The 19,650-nt window shown below is 40.6% G+C and overlaps 1 protein-coding gene across 1 annotated transcript in view; it reads left to right on the top strand.

The window, feature by feature from the left end:
• DNAH6 (dynein axonemal heavy chain 6) overlaps positions 1-19,650 on the top strand; it is a 289,189-nt gene that overhangs the window by 207,087 nt on the left and 62,452 nt on the right. The window contains exons 59-61 of the mRNA XM_060027729.1: positions 2,554-2,733; positions 13,777-14,010; positions 17,746-17,881. Of these exons, the coding sequence (XP_059883712.1) occupies positions 2,554-2,733; positions 13,777-14,010; positions 17,746-17,881 (550 nt within the window). The remainder of the gene's footprint in view (positions 1-2,553; positions 2,734-13,776; positions 14,011-17,745; positions 17,882-19,650) is intronic.

Raw genomic sequence — 19,650 nt, 5'->3', positions numbered from 1 at the left:
TACAATGTTGTGTTAGTTTCTGTTGTATAACAAAGTAAATCAGCTATATGTATACATATGTCCCCATATCCCCTCCCTCTTGCATCTCCCTCCCACCCTCCCTATCCCACCCCTCTAGGTGGTCACAAAGCATGGAGGTGATCTCCCTGTGCTAACCTGCAGAGTCTTTTAAAGCAAGAGCAGTAGCCACCCCTGAGCTGCAGGGGCAGACACAATAACGTGCCTGGCTAGCAGGCCCCTCACCAACCGAAGGAAAGGTAGATAAAATGTAACAACTGCTCTTCTTGTCTGCATTTTTCAAACAAAGCATGTCACATAAAGAACTGGGACAAGATATAAGTTGAAAGGAACGACACAATTACATACACATATTAATGTCACCCCACTTCTGGAAGCTTCCCTGGGTTTTCCCAGCTGGAATGAATGGCTTCCTTCTTGGAACACCTGACACCTTATCTGCACCTCTAATACAGCACTTGTCACTGTTTACCTTATGTCATAGCTATCCAATTACATGTCTTTTCTCTTCTGTTAGGTTGTTAAGTTCCATGCAGCAAGAATCTATTTTACAAATTGTATGAGTTCTTGGATTTCCCCTTTGCCAGCTCAGAAACCCATTTTCCTGGGTCTGCTAAGTTGTTACCACCCTTCTGTCTGCTATTTCCTCTTCCGTTCCTCCCATTTTTGTGGATTTGCAGTGTTTTTTAAAAATCCCTTCACTATAACTCTGTCATGGTTTCAGTAGGGAGTAAAGGTACATGTATTGTGACTGCCATCTTTATCTGTCAACTAGTTTCTGTTTGCAAGGATTTACCTTGAAGAGGTCCTTTCTGTAGGGTAGAGACAGGACTGATTGCTCCTGGGCTGCATTTCCTGCCACTTCCTGCCTATAGTTCATACTCCCCTAAATTCCCAGAGCCCTCATTTAAAACTAGGTCTATCTTCCCTCACCACTGTGGAAGCCTCAAGTCTCTAGGACATAATGTCTATAAGTTACTAAACTCAACTGAGGTGTATAGTCTTCTAATATTCTCTGGCCAAAAGAAGAAAATGGTTCACTTTGCTTTCTCTTTAGCCCTGGGTTCCGCATTATCAGGGCCTGTGCTCACCAGGGAATAAAACATTGTTTGTGGGTAGATCTCCATAATTCAACTACTCCCATGTCAACCTCCCTTTTTCTACTCAGATGTAAAGACTTTAGTTGAGTCCAGTATTGAGACTGGTGTTTCTCACTCAATTCTACCCTTTCTTGCCTCCTCAGGTTCCTAAGGGGTCAACATGGGGAGAATGTGAACCTCTGATTCCGGGGCACAGCTTCTGCACCAAGTCCCTCCCCACCCCCATTAGTGGGCTGGGGAGGACAGTCTAGATAGACTTAGCCACTAGCCACGTGTGGCTGTTGAGCCCTTGAAATGTGGCTAGTCTGAACTGAGATGTGTTGTTAGTGTAAAATACACACCAGATGTCCAAGACTTAATCCCCCAAAATGTATAAGTATCTCAATAAATTTTTATGTTGATTATATATTGATATATATCAAGATAGATTAGATTATATTGGGTTAAATATACTGTAAAAATTCATTTTACTTGTTTCTTTTTACTTTAAGTTAGAAAAGTTAGAATTGTATTTGTGGTTCACATTATATTTCCAGTGGGCAGTGTGGCTCTAGACAGGAACCCGATGATCCCCTTCAATAGTGCAAAAACTGACCAGCGAGCCCATAGTGATTGTTCACAGTCCGTGCCCTAGACCCTGTGACTTCTTTGAGACAGAGGATCTCCCAACCTAGGGATGTCCACACCTGAAGAAGATGAGGGGGAGGGGGAGAGCAAGGACAGACAGCCATAGGGAAAGACAGAGAGACTGAGGGAGACAGAGAAAGGTATCTTAGAAAGCCTACTGGCCAGAAGGCTCCCCAGAACCACAAACCCAAAAGACAGAAAACCAAAAGAACAGCAACACACCTTGTAAACATCTCCAAATTACTTACATTTTACAACCCTTCACAAACGACAGCTTCTACCCTTGAGTTTCCCTGCCTACACCTGAGATGCCAGGAAAAGAGAGAGAACATTAGACTTGCTTGTTATTCGAGAGTGGGATGTGGTACCACTTCCTTCCAGCCTCTCTCCACCTGCCTCTTGTGGGCAGTTTCATGGGTGTCCCTTCTCCCTTCATACCTCCTTTTATTACAGGAGCCCAGAATCATTTGAGGACAAGGAAACTGGGGAGCAACTGGGTGTTAGAGTTTCCATGTCAGAAGTTATCCAGGCTCCAGGCTCAGAGAAGTTCTGCTCCACTTCTTCCTGGGCTCCTTGTGTTGCCTATTTCCATTTGCCCATCCCTAACTCCGCCTGGAAGGGAGGTCAGCTCGGCCAGAAGAATGTCATTGAGTCCTGAGACTCCGTCATCTGTCTGGGGGTCCCCTTATTATAATCACAAATTCCTCATCTCCTTCTTTCCTTCCTAGACCTAACTGGATATGTTCCAAAAATCCCACCATTTTTTGGAAACAGATCCTTAAGAACTTGTTTTCTTGTGTTTGTTCAGATCACTTCCGGTGCCATTAAAATCAGGCTGAAGGAAGCAGAGTCCACTGAACAGATGATAAACACTGCTCGTGAGAAGTATCGTCCAGTGGCCACTCAAGGCTCTACTATGTTCTTTGTTATCGCGAGCCTCTCGGAAATAGATCCCATGTATCAGTACTCACTAAAATATTTTAAACAGGTAAGTGTGTTGTTGCTGTTGTTAGTGAAGTTTATCACTGGCTTCTCTTTAAACCCTGTTGAGTTACCTCCTGCCTCAGGCAAATCATGAGTTTAGTTATTGGATAAAATCCTCCAAGAGTTTGAGTTCAGACTATGGTTTAAGCACAGCCCTTAAAGACCCAGGTGCCCGGTATGCACAGAACAATCCACAGAGGATGAAAAGAAAGCTTCTTTGCAAATTTCATTTTTTCTCTTGGCTTCTCTACTAACAGCTTGCTTGTTTTCCTTCTTACCTGCTTTTCTTTTCTTTAAAGAGTCCCAACTCCATTCTATTTCTCTATACTTTCTCTCCAGTAATACAGCTTCCTTTCCACTGTTAGAGTTTTCTGTGTTGCATCCCAAGTCTCAGATAGCTCTGACCTTATGCAGATTGATTTCTGTATCTTTTTTTTCCAGAACTTGTTATAAAACTGGCTCTCCTCCCAACCCCTGGGTTTTATTTACAGGGGTTTTACTTGCCTTGTCCCCTTTCCTGTGTTCCTTTCCTACTTTCACCATGTAACTGGGAGAATTCCTTTGTTTATTTATGGTTTGTCCACTTGGTCTCCTATTCACAGTTTAATTTTCTCTGATGTCCCGTGAGTAGGATATTTTCAACTCTCATCCTCTTTTTTAATTTTTTTTTCCATATCCCTTTTTTTTTAACATCTTTATTGAAGTATAATTGCTTTACAATGGTGTGTTAGTTTCTGCTTTATATCAAAGTGAATTAGCTATACATATACATATATCCCCATATCTCCTCCCTCTTGTGTCTCCCTCCCACCCTCCCTATCCAATCCCTCTAGGTGGACACAAAGCACCGAGCTGATCTCCCTGTGCTATGCGTCTGCTTCCCACTAGCTATCTATTTTAAATTTGGTAGTGTATATATGTCCATGCCACCCTCTGACTTCGTCCCAGCTTACACTTGCCCCTCCCCATGTTCTCAAGTCCACTCTTTACGTCTGCGTCTTTATTCCTGTCCTGCCCCTAGGTGCCTCAGAACCTTTTTATTTTATTTTACTTTTAGATTCTATATATATGGTATTTGTTTTTCTCTTTCTGACTTACTTCACTCTGTATGACACTCTAGGTCCATCTACCTCACTATAAATAACTCAATTTCGCTTCTTTTTATGGCTGAGTAATATTCCATTGTATATATGTGCCACATCTTCTTTATCCATTCATCTGTAGATGGACACTTAGGTTACTCCCATGTCCTGGCTATTGTAAATAGAGCAGCAGTGAACATTGTGGTACATGACTCTTTTTGAATTATGGTTTTCTCAAGGTATATGCCCAGTAGTGGGTCGTATGGTAGTTCTATTTTTAGTTTTTTAAGGAACCTCCGTACTGTTCTCCATAGTGACTGTATCAATTTACATTCCCACCAACAGTGCAAGAGGGTTCCCTTTTCTCCACACCCTCTCCAGCATTTATTGTTTCTAGATTTTTTGATGATGGCTATTCTGACCGGTGTGAGGTGACACCTCACTGTAGTTTTGATTTGCATTTCTCTAACGATTAATGATGTTGAGCATTCTTTCATTTGTTTGTTGGCAACCTGTATATCTTCTTTGGAGGAATGTCTGTTTAGGTCTTCTGCACATTTTTGGATTGGGTTGTTTGTTTTTTTGATATTGAGCTGCATGAGCTGCTTGTAAATTTTGGAGATAAATCCTTTGTCTGTTGATTCATTTGCAAACATTTTCGCCCATTCTGAGGGTTGTCTGATGTCTTGTTTATGGTTTCCTTTCCTGTGCAAAAGCTTTTAAGTTTCATAAGGTCCCATTTGTTTATTTTTGTTTTTATTTCCATTTCTCTAGGAGATGGGTCAAAAAGAATCTTCCTGTGGTTTATGTCATAGAGTGTTCTTCCTATGTTTTCCTGTAAGAGTTTTACAGTGTCTGACCTTACATTTAGGTCCTTAATCCATTTTGAGTTTATTTTTGTGTATGGTGTTATGGAATGTCTAATTTCATTCTTTTACATGTAGCTATCCAGTTTTCCCAGCACCACTTATTGAAGAGGCTGTCTTTTCTCCAATGTATATTCTTGCCTCCTTTATCAAAAATAAGGTGATATGTGTGTGGGTTTATCTCTGGGCTTTCTATCCTGTTCCATTGATCCATATTTCTGTTTTTGTGCCAGTACCATACTGTCTTGATTACTGTAACTTTGTAGTATAGTCTGAAGTCCAGGAGCCTGATTCCTCCAGCTCCATTTTTCTTTCTCAAGATTGCTTTGGCTATTTGGGGTCTTTTGTGTTTCCATACAAATTGTGAAACTTTTTGTTCTAGTTCTGTGAAAAATGCCATTGGTAATTTGATAGGGATTGCATTGAATCTGTACATTGCTTTTGGTAGTATAGTCATTTTCACAATGTTGATTCTTACAATCCAAGAACATGGTATATCTCTCCATCTTTGGTATCATCTTGAATTTCTTTCCTCAGTGTCTTATAGTTTTCTGCATACAGGTCTTTTGTCTCCTTAGGTAGGTTTATTCGTAGGTATTTTATTCTTTTTGTTGCAATGGTAAATGGGAGTATTTCCTTAATTTCTCTTCAGATTTTTCATCATTAGTGTATAGGAATGCAAGAGATTTCTGTGCATTAATTTTGTATCCTGCTACTTTACCAAATGCATTGATTAGCTCTAGTAGTTTTCTGGTCGCATCTTTAGGATTCTCTATGTATAGTATCATGTCAACTGCAAACAGTGACAGCTTTACTTCTTCTTTTCTGGTTTGGATTCCTTTTATTTCTTTTTCTTCTCTGATTGCTGTGGCTAAAACTTCCAAAACTATGTTGAATCATAGTGGTGAGAGTGGGCAACCTTGTCTTGTTCCTGATCTTAGAGGAAATCATTTCAGTTTTTCACATTGAGAATGATGTTGTCTGTGGGTTTGTCACATATGGCCTTTATTATGTTGACGTAAGTTCCCTCTATGCCTACTTTCTGCAGGGTTTTAATAATAAATTGGTGTTGAATTTTGTTGAAAGCTTCTTCTGCATCTATTGAGATGATCATATGGTTTTTCTCCTTCAATTTGTTAATATGGTGTATCACACTGATTGATTTGCATATATTGAAGAATCCTTGCATTCCTGGGATAAACCCCACTTCATCAAGGTGTATGACCCTTTTAGTGTGCTGTTGGATTCTGTTTGCTAGTATTTTGTTGAGGACTTTTACGTCTATGTTCATCAGTGATATTGGCCTGTAGTTTTCTTTCTTTGTGACATCTTCGTCTGGGTTTAGTATCAGGGTGATGGTGGCATTGTAGAATGAGTTTGGGAGTGTTCCTTCCTCTGCTATATTTTGAAAGAGTTTGAGAAGGATAGGTGTTACCTTTTCTCTAAATATTTGATAGAATTCGCCTGTGAAGCCATCTGGTCCTGGGCTTTTGCTTGTTGGAAGATTTTTAACCACAATCTCAATTTCAGTGCTTGTGATTGGTTTGTTTATATTTTCTATTTCTTCCTGGTTCAGTCTTGGAAGGTTGTGCTTTTCTAAGAATTTGTCCATTTCTTCCAGGATGTCCATTTTATGGCATATAGTTGCTTGTAGTAATCTCTCATGATCCTTGGTATTTCTGCAGTGTCAGTTGTTACTTCTCCTTTTTCATTTCTAATTCTGTTGTTTTGAGTCTTCTCCCTTTTTTTCTTGATGATTCTGGTTAATGGTTTATCAAGTTTGCTTATGTTTTCAAAGAACCAGCTTTTAATTTTATTGATCTTTGCTATTGTTTCCTTCATTTCTTTTTCATTTATTTCTGATCTGATCTTTATGGTTTCTTTGCTTCTGCTAACTTTGGGAGATTTTTTGTTCCTCTTTCTCTAATTGCTTTGGGTGTAAGGTTAGGTTGTTTACTTGAGATGTTTCTTGTTTCTTGAACTAGGCTTGTATTGCTACAGACTTCCCTCTTAGAACTGCTTTTGCTGCATCCCATAGGTTTTAGGTCGTTGTGTTTTCACTGTCATTTGTTTTTAGGTATTTTTTGATTTCCTCTTTAATTTCTTCAGTGATCTCTTGGTTATTAAGTAGTGTATTGTTTAGCTTCCATGTGTTTGTATTCTTTACAGATTTTTTCCTGTAATTGATATCTAGTCTCATAGCATTATGGTCAAACAAGGTACTCGATACGCTTTCAATTTTCTTAAATTTACCAAGGCTTGCTTTGTGACCCAAGATACAATCTATCCTGGAGAATGTTCCATGAGCACTTGAGAAGAAAGTGTATTCTGTTGTTTTTGGATGGAATGTCCTATAAATATCAATTAAGTCCATCTTGTTCAATGTATCATTTAAAGCTTGTGTTTCCTTATTTATTTTCATTTTGGATGATCTGTCCATTGGTGAAAGTGGTGTGTTAAAGTCCCCTGCTATGATTGTGTTACTGTCGATTTACCCTTTTATGGCTGTTAACATTTGGCCTATGTATTGAGGTGCTCCTATGTTGGGTGCATAAATATTTACAATTGTTATGTATTCTTCTTGGATCAATCCCTTGATCATTATGTAGTGTTCTTCTCTGTCTCTTGTAATAGTCTTTATTTTAAAGTCTATTTTTCCTGATATGAGAAGTGCTACTCCAGCTCTCTTTTGAGTTCCCTTTGCATGGAATATCTTTTTCCATTCCCTCACTTTCAGTCTGTATGTGTCCCTAGATCTGAAGTGGGCCTCTTGTAGACAGCATATATACAGGTCTTGTTTTTGTATCCATTTAGCCAGTCTATGTCTTTTGGTGGGAGCATTTAATCCATTTACATTTAAGGTAATTATCGATATGTATGTTCCTATTACCATTTTCTTAATTGTTCTGGGTTTGTTATTGTAGGTCTTTTCCTTCTCTTGTGTTTCCTGCCTAGAGAAGTTTCTTTAGCATTTGTTGTAAAACTGGTTTGGTGGTGCTGAATTGTCTTACCTTTTGCTTGTCTGTAAAGGTTTTAATTTCTCCATCAGATCTGAATGAGATCCTTGCTGGGTAGAGTAATCTTGGTTGTAGGTTTTTCCCTTTCATCATTTTAAATATGTCCTGCCACTCCCTTCTGACTTGCAGACTTTCTGCTGAAAGATCAGCTGTTAATAACCTTGTATGTTATTTGTTTTTCCCTTGCTGCTTTTAATATTTTTTCTTCGTATTTAATTTTTGATAGTTTGATTAATATGTGTCTTGGCATGTTTCTCCTTGGATTTATCCTGTATGGAACTCTCTGTGCTTTGTGGACTTGATTGACTATTTCTTTTCCCATATTAGGGAAGTTTTCAACTATAATCTCTTCAAATATTTTCTCAGTCCCTTTCTTTTTCTCTTCTTCTTCTGAGACCCCTATAATTCGAATGTTTCTATGTTTAATGTTGCCCCAAAGGTCTCTAAGACTGTCCTCAATTCTTTTCATTCTTTTTTCTTTATTCTGCTCTGTGCTAGTTATTTCCACTATTTTATCTTCCAGGTCATTTATCTGTTCTTCTGCCTTAGTTATTCTGCTATTGATTCCTTCTAGAGGATTTTTCATTTAACCTATTGTGTTGTTCATCATTGTTTGTTTGCTCTTTAGTTCTTCTAGGTCCTTGTTAAACATTTCTTGTATTTTCTCCATTCTATTTCCAAGATTTTGGATCATCTTTACTATCATTACTCTGAATTCTTTTTTAGGTAGACTGCCTCTTTCCTCTTCATTTGTTTGGTCTGGTGGGTTTTTACCTTGCTCCTTCATCTGCTGTGTGTTTCTCTAAATTCTGATTTTGCTTAACTTACTGTGTTTGGTGGGGGCGTCTCCTTTTTGCAGGCAGCATGTTCGTAGTTCCCGTTGTTTATGGTGTCTGCCACCAGTGGCTAATGTTGGTTCAGTGGGTTGTGTAGGCTTCCTGGTGGAGGGTATTGGTGCCTGTGTTCTGGTGGATGAGGCTCAATCTTGTTTTTTCTGCTAATGGGTGGGGTTGTGTTCCTGTCTTGCTAGTTGTTTGGCATAGGGTTTCCTGCACTGTAGCTTGCTGGTCGTTGAGTGGAGCTGGGTCTCAGCCTTGAGATGGTGATCTCTGGGAGAGCTTTCACCATTTGATATTATGTGGAACCGGGAGGTCTCTGGAGCACCAAGACCCTGTCAGCCACACGGCTCAGAAGAAATGGGAGACAGAAAGAAAGAAAGAAAAAATAAAATAAAATAAAGTTATTAAAATAAAATTTTTAAAAATTATTAAAAATAAAAAAAGTAAAAAGAAAAAGAATGAAAGAAGAGAGCAACCAAACCAAAAAACGAATCCACCAGTGATAACAAGCACTAAAAACTATACTAAAAAACAAAACGGACAGACAGAACCCTAGGACAAATGGTAAAAGCAAAGCTAAACAGGCAAAATCACACAAAGAAGCATATACATACACACTCACAAAAAGAGAAAAAGGAAATATATATATATATATAAATAGAAGAGAGCAACCAAATCAGTAAACAAACCTACCAATGATAATAAACTCTAAATACTAAACTAAAATAAACATAAAACCAGAAAGAAATTGTTGCAGAAAGAAAACCCCAGGTCTACAGTTGCTCCCAAATTCCATCACCTCAATTTGGGATGATTCATTGTCTATTCAGGTATTCCAGAGATGCAGAGTACATCAAGTTGATTGTGGAGATTTAATCCATGGCTCCTGAGGCTGCTGGGAGAGATTTCCCTTTCTCTTCTTTGTTCTCACAGCTCCTGGGGTTCAGCTTTGGATTTGGCCCTGCCTCTGCGTGTAGGTCGCCTGAGGGCATCTGTTCCCTGCCCAGACAGGACGGGGTTAAAGGAGTAGCTGATTAGGGGGCTCTGGCTCACTCAGGCTGGGGGGAGGGAGGGGTATGGGATGCGAGGCGAGCCTGTGGCGGCAGCAGCTGGCATGACGTTACAACAGCCTGAGGCATGCCATGTGTTCGCCTGGGGGAGTTGTCCCTGCATCATGGGACCCTGGCAGTGGCGGCCTGCACAGGCTCCCGGGAGGGTAGGTGTGGATAGTGACCTGTGCTTGCACACAGGCTTCTTGGTGGCTGTAGCAGCAGCCTTAGTGTTTCATGCCCGTCTCTGGGGTCCACACTGATAGCCGCAGCTTGCGCCCGTCTCTGGAGCTCATTTAGGCAGTGCTTCAAATCCCCTCTCCTTGCACACCCAGAAACAATGGTCTTTTGCCTCTTAGGCAGGTCCGGACTTTTTCCCGGACTCCCTCCTGGCTAGCTGTGGTGCACAAGCTCCCTGCAGGCAGTGTTCACACAGCCAATCCCAGTCCTCTCCCTGGGATCTGAACTCTGAAGCCAGAGCCTCAGCTCCCAGCCCCCACCCATCCCAGTGAGCAGACAAGCCTCTCAGGCTGGTGAGTGCTGGTTGGCACTGATCCTCTGTGCAGGAATATTCTCCGCTTTTCCCTCTGCACCCCTGTTGCTGTGCTCTCCTCCGTGGCTCCGAATCTTCACGCCTGCACACTCCCCGTCTCCGCCAGTGAAGGGTCTTCCTAGAGTGTGGAAACTTTTCCTCCTTCACAGCTCTCTCCCCGAGGTTCAGGTCCCATCCCTATTCTTTTGTCTCTGTTTTTTCTTTTTTCTTTTGTCCTACCCAGGTACCTGGGGAGTTTCTCACCTTTTGGGAAATCTGAGGTCTTCTGCCAGCGTTCAGTAGGTGTTCTGTAAGAGATGTTCCACATGTAGATGTATTTCTGATGTATTTGTGGGAAGGACGGTGATCTCCACGTCTTACTCCTCCGCCATCTTGAAGGTCTCCCTGCTCTCATCCTCTTTTAGGCAGCATTCTAGTATCTCCCCAAAGCAAATTCAATGTCACAAAACTTTGGCAAGCAATGTCAGTTTACCCGAAGATTTCCAGGGGAGACAGAGAGTTTGCATCACTCATCACACAGCAAAATGTATCAAGCATCCACAGGGGTCCCCTCTGTTCACCTCCGGAGTTTCTCTCAGCCCATCCCCCACACGGCCTCTCTGGCTGTTTCCCATCTACCAGCTCCCATTCCCCTCTTGTCTGTATTGTTCCCTTTTCTGTGCAGAGCAGTTTAGCTCACTCTGGCTTCTTTAATCATTATGTGCTCACACCCACAATACAATTCAAAGGCGTCTCCATACACACCACTCACAGTAGAAAACAGTAATAATTGTAAATAGATCCTCTTTCCCTGCCACACATCTTTACTTCCTGCTACATGCCCTTATACCTCTAGTCAGTGCTGGCTCTCACTCCGGAGGCCAGGCCAGCCCAGGCCTCATGTTTTTAAAACACTGCTCTGTACTCTGGGGATCCAAAATGGATTTTCACAGACATTGCCCATCAAACACAGTTCAGGTTCCAAAGCCACATCCAACCTGTCCCTGTTCTGTCTCTAGAGCCACATTTCCCACTAGTCCTCTGCCAGCAGCCAAATGGATCCATTCACATTCCCTGGACTCCCCAGATGCTTCTGTGTTTATGACCCTCTCTGTTTAGAATGCCCTCCCTCCCAGATTAAGTGCCACCTTCTCATTAAGTGAAGCCTGTGGATAAGGCTGCAGTCTTCTGGGGCTGGATGTCCAAAATGGTCACTTACGTGGCTGGGATGTCAACTCCTACAGTCACCTCTCCATGTGGTTTGGGTGCTCACAACAGGGCTGCCCCAAGAGGGCAGCTCCCAAAAGCAAATGTCCTAAGAAGCCAAGGTAGAAGCTACGAGGCCTCTTCTGACCTATCTTTGGATGTCAGGCAGCACCACTTGTGCTATAGTCTCTTGGTCAATGGAGTCACTAAAGCTAGCCCAGATTCGAGAGGAGGGAATTTAGGCTCCACTTCTCCATGGAAGGAGTAGCAAACAATTTGCAGCAGTCTTTCTCCAGCACCTGTGAATGCCTCATGTGGAACTTCCACCACTCTGCTTGGGGTGGTGGGCTCTTCTCTCCTGCTGAAGTCTGACCTCCCGGAAGGCAGGAAGGAAGTCTCACCCAACCCTGCTTCCCCCCGTGGCGCTTAGCACCATATGACACATCACGAGTGTCTCATGAGTGAAGAGGCTGTTTGCATCCCTCCATTAGAAATGGCTGTTGAAATATTCAAACAATTTTTACATACTAGACCAAGCTTGGTTTTTCCTCTAGATGTCTTGTTTGGTGGTCAGGGGGCCGGCAGCAATAGGAGCTGCAGGAGAGAACGGAAATGAAGAATTGAGAGAAGTGAGAGGCATGTTGTATAGGCACACCTGGGCTCTCTTCCAACGAGAAGTGCATCTGCTGTGGCAGCCTTTAGAAGCCATTTCTACTCGGGTCACAGCTCAGTTCCTAAAGGCAGGGGTTGCCGTTCTCACGCCTCTTCCTTTAGTTGGTGGGTATTAAAACAAGCAAGGTAAAGATTAGTAAATCCTTTAATGCTATCTAAATGACTTTGATAACACTTTTCTCATCCTGGGTGCTTTGGAATTCATGCTTTTCAAGGTTTTAAAAATCTCCTTCAAGAATTAAAAATGAAGTTGCCCTGAAAATATCTTGAGCCAACAGAAAAAGGGTTATAGGATGAATCATCAAAACACTGGAGTTTTGCTATTTGGAAGGGAAACTAGAAACCCAAAACACAATTGTAGGTGACAGCCTTGACCAGGACATCCTCTACCAAACCATCCATAATTCCATTTCACACTAAAGTTATTTAGAGTGTGTCAAGATTCGCCATGTTTTATTTTGGCACCGAACTTACGAGGTCTTCACTGGACTTTAAACTCTCTGCCTCTTGTCAGGTTCTTAAAGAAAACTCTTTGCTTCTAAGTGTATTAAAGTAACAACTCCATTATTCTTTGTTGACCAAACTTTCCAGAGAATTAACAAGGCTTTCCCAGTTCTCTAGAATAAGTGAATGCTTCCTCCAAGCCCTTTTAATTTTAGGGAATGGAGGCCTATCTTTGGGTGAGGAGACAGACAGTCAGATCCTTTCCCCTTGTGCTCCACCCTGTTAGCAGAATGAGTTGGGGGTGGTACAAGGAGGCCTGCACAAGGACAGTGCAGCATTTTTAGGGGCTTGTGAAGCACGGTTCTTGACCTTGATCTGCGTTGGCCCTCAGTTGGTCTCCAGTGTCCAATCTGCTTCAATCTGTCTGATCTCGCCATGAGCAATGCATCTCGATCCCTCTCAAGGTGACCAATGAATTGGGCAGCCCTTCCTCACCTGGCACCTTTGCCCCTTGTGCTGTGGATCCTCAAGGCCGAAGCCATAAGCATGGTCCTCTCATCCCTCATGAGACCCCAGTCTCTGCTGCAAGATCCCCTTGGCCATGACTTGCAGGCAAGCCCCTGAGTTCAGGCTCTGCTCAGATTTGTCACACAGCTCAAGACCCTTGGGAATTTCTGGATCTCCCCTCCCCCTGCCCTTGTGCTACTTGGAAGTGGCAGGAAATGGGTGGGGCTGCCTCTATCCCTCTCACCTGAGCCTTCCATGCCACCATCTCTGCTGCCTTCCTGATATCCTTGTAATGTGAGTCACCTTTTGGGGAGGAGGCCTGTTCCCAAAATTTCCAGGTGGGAAGCAGGGTGGAAGTCTTCTTTAAAGCTGGTTCCTCTTAAATTTCAAAGAAAATTCTTACACGTTCTTCCCACACCCTAAGAATTATCTTAGGAAAATGCCAAGAAGAGGGCATGACCTTACCTAGTCCTTACACCTCGCATCCAAAGTGATTATCAAATGTGAGTGGAGGATATGAGAAACTCGTTTTGCCAGCTCACCTTTATTTTGCATTTTCTGTCCAAAGTCAATATTATGCCTTTTCAATAGTCAAGAATTTGGCACTGGTCCATTTCTGGAAAATGGGGAGAGAAAGAGGAGTGCACAAAATAAATATTACATATAAATGTGTCAATTTGGGATGAATTCTGGACTTTTTCATGGTACAGTATTCACCACCTGTGCTGCTATTTACTCACTGAATTTGGGGCAGTCAGGGTGAGGAGCAGGGATATTTTTTCCTCCATGAAATTGAATTAACTCAGAGACACTGATTGAGTTCTCTTTCACAGTTGTTCAATACAACAATCGAAACCTCTGTGAGGACAGATGATCTACAGCAGCGCATGGAAATTCTACTAGAACAGACTCTCCTAACGGCTTATGTCAATGTCTCGAGAGGACTTTTTGAACAACATAAACTCGTCTACAGCTTTATGCTCTGTGTTGAGATCATGCGTCAGCAAGGAAGCTTAACTGATGCTGAATGGAATTTCTTTCTCCGAGGTTCTGCAGGATTGGAAAAGGTATCTGTGTCAAGATTAGATTGTGAATGTTATTAGATAGAGCCCACAAGCACCTACCAATGCTCCACGGTGACTCTGGTGGCTGAAGGTTATACATTCAGCTGTGTGGCCTGCTAGGGGTCAGGGACCCAGACTATAATTTAGTTCTGTCTTTAGTCACTATATAATGTTGGTAACATTTGACCTCTTTGTGCAGCAATGTCCTCACCTGTAGAAAAGAGATGTTGGGAGTAACCAGTGAACTAGTAGATGGGGACGTGTTTTGAAAAGTTGACCATCTTACAAATGGGAAGAGTTGAAATCCAATAAAAGTTGTAATTCACAGATCTGGCCACACTGTTTGTGAAACAATGACCCCCTCTTGCCTGGACCCATCTTTCATTATAAAGCACGGGAAGGACTAGAACTTGATTGTTGACTTCTGTCATACCATAATATTTGTCTAAATTGCCCCAGCCCCTCAAATTGGCCTAACTCACCCATGTACCACAGACCTGGTGGCCCACAGAACTGAGGCACAGTCCCCCAACTCTTGCCTGCAAGTCCATCCAGTCCAGCTCTAAACTCTTGGCTCTGTCTTCAATCTCGAGCCCTACCCTTGGCCCCTACAGACCTGACACCTGCATCTGTTTGCCAGTATTTGAGCCTCAGAGTAACACTGGGACATTGGACTTTGTGCTTTCATTTGACTCTCAGCACCCTGCACTCCCAGGACAAGCCCAAAGAAGACCTCTACACCAGATGGTCCTTCTTTCCTGACCCCCACCCACCCCGTATACATACATATTCTGTTAATCCTTGCTTAACACTGTCTTAACTTCATAATCACAGTTAATAGTTATATAGGGTTTTCTATGTGTTTTATGTATATCTACTCATTTATTTATTTCAGTATTCCTGTTGGGTGAGTTCCTAATTTTATCTCTAGTCTGAAGATAAGTTAATTAGGCACAAAGAGATGATGTAACTCATCATGATCACACACTTATTAGGGTTTGGAACCAGGATTCAAACCCTTGCAGTCAAGTCTGTAGAGCTTGCCCTCTTACCCACCTCACTCTGTTACTGTTGGTCAGTCACTCAGCTAAGCCCTTCCCGGCATTGTCACCCTTCTTCCTTCACAGTATTCTTGTTAACAGCTGTGTTTACAGGTTTTTCAAGCAAAGGCTCAGAGAGGTTAAAGACCTTTCCAGAATCACATAACTAATAATCATAAAAACACTTAACAAATGAAATAAAAGAGAACTTCTTCAACCAGATAAAGAGCATACACAAAAACCCACAGCTAACATCATACTTAATAGTGAAAGCCTGGATGCATTCCGCCAAGGATCAGAAACAAGAAGGATGTTTGCTCTCACCACTTCTTTTCAACATTGTACTGGAAATTCTTGCCAGGACAGATACACAAGAAAATGAAATGAAAGGCATCCAGATTGGAAAGGAAGAAGTAAAACTATCTCTATTTGCAGATGACATGATTTTGTACATAGAAAACACTAAGGAATTTACTTTAAAAAAAAACTATTAGAATTAATAAACAAGCTCAGCAAGGTTGCAGGATACAGGATCAACGTACAAAATTAATTTGGATTTCTTTACATTTGCGATGAACAATATAAAGTGAAACTAACAATTCCATTTACAATGGCATCAATAATAATAAAATACTTAGAAATAAATTTAACAAAAGAAGTTCAAACTTATACTCTGAAAACTACAAAACAGGCTGAAAGAAATCAGAGGACCTAAATCAATAGGAAAATATCCCATGTTCATGGATTGGAGACTTAATATTGTTAGGATGGCAATACTCCACACACTGATCTACAGATTCAGTGATATCCCTATCAAAATTCTAACTGGTTTCTTTTCAGCAATTGCCAAACTGATCCTAAAATTCATACAGGATTACAAGAGATCTAAATCCCAAAGCTTACTACAAAGCAGCAGTAATCAAGACAGCAACATATTAGCATAAGGATAGACATATGGGTAAATGGAATCAAATGTGAAAGTCCAGAAATAAAACCATGAGTCTATGGTCAACTGATTTGACAAGGATGTACTGATACATACTACAACATGAATAAACCTCGAAAACATTAAGATGTTACAGGATTTGTATTTAGAATAGATAAAGAATTCTTATGAATCCATAATAAAGACAACCCAACTTAGAAATAGCCAAAGGACCTGAATAGATATTTCTCCAAATATATACATAAGCACATGAAAAGATGTCTGACCTCATTATTTATCAGGGAAATGCAAATCAAAATGATAAGGAGATGCCATTCACACCCACTAGAATGGCTAGAATCAAAAGACAGATAATACTAAGTGTTGGTGAACATGTGGACAAATCAGAACCCTCATAAACTGCTAACAAACATGAAAAATGGTGCAACTGCTTTGGAAAACAGTCTGGCAGCTCCTCAAGCAATTAAATGTAGAATTACCACATGATCCAGCAATTCCACTCCTAGGTATATATCAAAGAGAAATGAAAACATAGGTTCACACAAAAACTTAGACATGAATATTCATAGCAGCACTATTTGTAATAGCCAAAATGGTTAAAGCAAGCCAGTCCATCAACTGATGAGCAGGTAAACAAAATGTGGTATATCCATAACAACAGAATATCATTCAATCATAAAGAGGAATGAAGTACTGATACATACCACAACATGAATAAACCTTGAAAACATTAAGCTAAGTGAAAGAAATCAGCCACAAAAGACCACATATTATAAAATTTGATTTATATGAAGTATTCAGAAGAGGCAAATGGGTAGAGACAGAAAGCAGTACCAAACTTTCAAAGTTTTGTTTCAAAGTACTAAATTTTCAAAGAACTAGTTTCAGTTTCTTAGGGCTAGAGGGCATGGGCAGATGGGAGGGGAACTGCTAAAGGATACATGGGGGTTTTTGAGGAGATGAAATGTTCTAAAATTGACTGTGGTCATGGTTACACATAACTGTGAATTTACTAAAATACATTGGATTGTATGCTTTAAATGGGTGAATTGCATGGTATATGAATTGTATCTCAATAAAGCCATTTAAAAATGTGGTATAAAACCTCAGGCAAATATTCATGAAATTTTCAAAGAACAAGTTTCAGTCTACAATCACAGCTGTTTTCCTGTCTCTTTTTAAACTGTTTAGCCACATGCAAAGGCTTCATGGAATATTGCCAGATGGCACAATACTTTTCCCAGAAATTTCTGGGAATATATGAAATGATTAGATGTATACACACTTAGCCCAGCTGGAATGAGATGTTCACTTGTCTTGCTACTGATTTTGCTATACTACTCAACTTTTCCTATCTCCTAGAGGTGAGAACATCTGGGAACTGGATTTAAAAACTAGTTCTCTAGGAAAAAATCATTAATATAAGAATATTTGAGGGGTGGGGAGAGACTGGTGTGACATATTGGAGGACAGGCTAGAAGTAGACTTTACAAATTTTATTTTAACCTTTCACCAGATCAACTGCTCTCTGCATATGTCAACATGGAAAGTTTCATCAGCTGTACTTCTGTTCAAAGGCCAACAAATAGAATTGACTCAACACCATTTCTATCTCACTATATCTTATACTTGTCCTGGGTAAATGGTTATTTTTAACATTCTATTAGAGCTTGATTTTTCACTTAGACAAGGTGAAAGCATATTCTGTGGTTGTCTTTGTGACAACTTTCTGTTCTTTCTGTCTTCTAATAGGAACGCCCACCTAAGCCTGAAGTTCCCTGGCTGCTTACTGCCATGTGGTTCGCATGCTGTGACTTAGAAGAAGAATTTCCAGTTTTTAAAGGACTTACACAATACATAGTGTTACATCCTATTTCCATACGCATAGGTAAGACGTCAAAAAGGCTCTGCTATATGGGGTTGTAAACAAGCTTGTGAATCCTAACTTTAAGGTCTCCTTTAACCTCTTCTGCAATATCAATATTTTTCATTAGGAAATGTCTTCATTATTAAGAAATTGTGAATTACTTGTTTTCCCAATTTCTTGAGTTGAATGCTTGGTCCATGAATTTTCAATATTTCATGTTTACTATTATACCCATTTTAAAAAGATGCATTTACCTCTAGGTATTGCTTTAGCTGCATCCCATACTTTTTTTTTTTAACTTTTTATTGATGGATAACATACATATGGAAAAGTACACAAATCAGAATCAGCAATTTGATTATCAAAAACCGACTATACTTATGAGCCACCACCCAAGTCAAGAAATAGACCAGTACCAGCATCACAGAATCCCCTTATACTCCTTCATAGGACCCTTTCCCTCTTCCCCAGAGGTTATGCCTGCTCTAATTATAATATTTTATGTTACTTTTTCCCCAAAAGTTTTACTCTGTAGCCCTTTTGATTCTAAAAGTATACTTTTTAATTCAAACGCATTTACGATTTGGGGGTGCTTTTTATTGTTTATAATTTACTTACATTGTAGAAATTATACTCATGGTTTGCATGAACTTGTTTGTAATTTATTTATACTTCAGTTTATGTAAAATGTTCCATGTGTGTCTTTTCTTGGATGCAAAAGATATGTAATCTTTTGAACTAAAGATATGTAATCTTTAGTTCAAACCTATTAATTGTGGTGTTTATTTTACTGTCTTTTATACTAAATCTGTAAGGCTCACCACTATGATTGACAATTTCTCTTTGTAATTCTGGAATTTCTCCCATTATATCTTGTGGAACTGATGCTGTTAATTATAAATGCATTTAGGATTACTCTCTTTCTAGCAAATTATTCCTTTTTTATTAAATAATATTCCTCTTTACCCTGAATAGTGCTTTTTGCCTTAAAATATATTTTCTAGGGTTAATATTGTTACAGCAGGATTATCTTCATTAGTATTCCCCCTTTATATATTTCTACACACTTCCTTTTCAAGTCTTTTGTGTCATCGTCATGTTTTCGGTGTATCTTTAGTTGGATTTTGCTGTTTTGAGCAATGTGAGAGTCTCTCTTTTTAAACAGGCAAGTTTTAATCCAATTATTGTAAGGATGGTTATTGATCTATTTCAGTGGCTCTCAACTATGGAAGATTTTGTTCCCCAGGGGACATTCAACAACATCTGAAGACATTATTGGTTGCCATGACTGGGGTGGTGCTGCAGGTATCTAGTAGGTAGAAACCAGAGATGTGACTAAACATCCTGCAATGCTCAGAACAACCCTCCACAACAAATGACCACTTGGCCCCAAATGGCAGTAGTGGCAGGGCTGAAGAATCCTGATCTATTTGGATTTACATCTATCATCTTATTTTGTAGGGATTTTTCCCATGGCAGGCTTTTACTTTGCTTCATTTTTATTTCTTCTTTCTTGCCTTCAAGTGAATTGTCCACATTCTTTTTTTTATTTCCCCTGTACTGATTTGAAGTTCTGTGTTCTATTGCTTTTTTTTTTTTTTTTTTTTTTTTTTTGCGGTACACGGGCCTCTCACCGCCGCAGTCCCTCCCGCCGCGGAGCACAGACCCCAGACGCGCAGGCCCAGCGGCCACGGCCCACGGGCCCAGCCGCTCCGCGGCACGCGGGACCCTCCCGGACTGGAGTACGAACCCCTGTCCCCTGCATAGGCAGGCGGACTCCCAACCACTGC

Source organism: Delphinus delphis, chromosome 12 (genome assembly GCF_949987515.2).
Source record: "Delphinus delphis chromosome 12, mDelDel1.2, whole genome shotgun sequence".
NCBI classification, from domain to species: Eukaryota; Metazoa; Chordata; class Mammalia; order Artiodactyla; family Delphinidae; genus Delphinus; species Delphinus delphis.
Note: the sequence above shows the minus strand (reverse complement) of the source record. Positions and strands in the feature narration are given on the sequence as shown.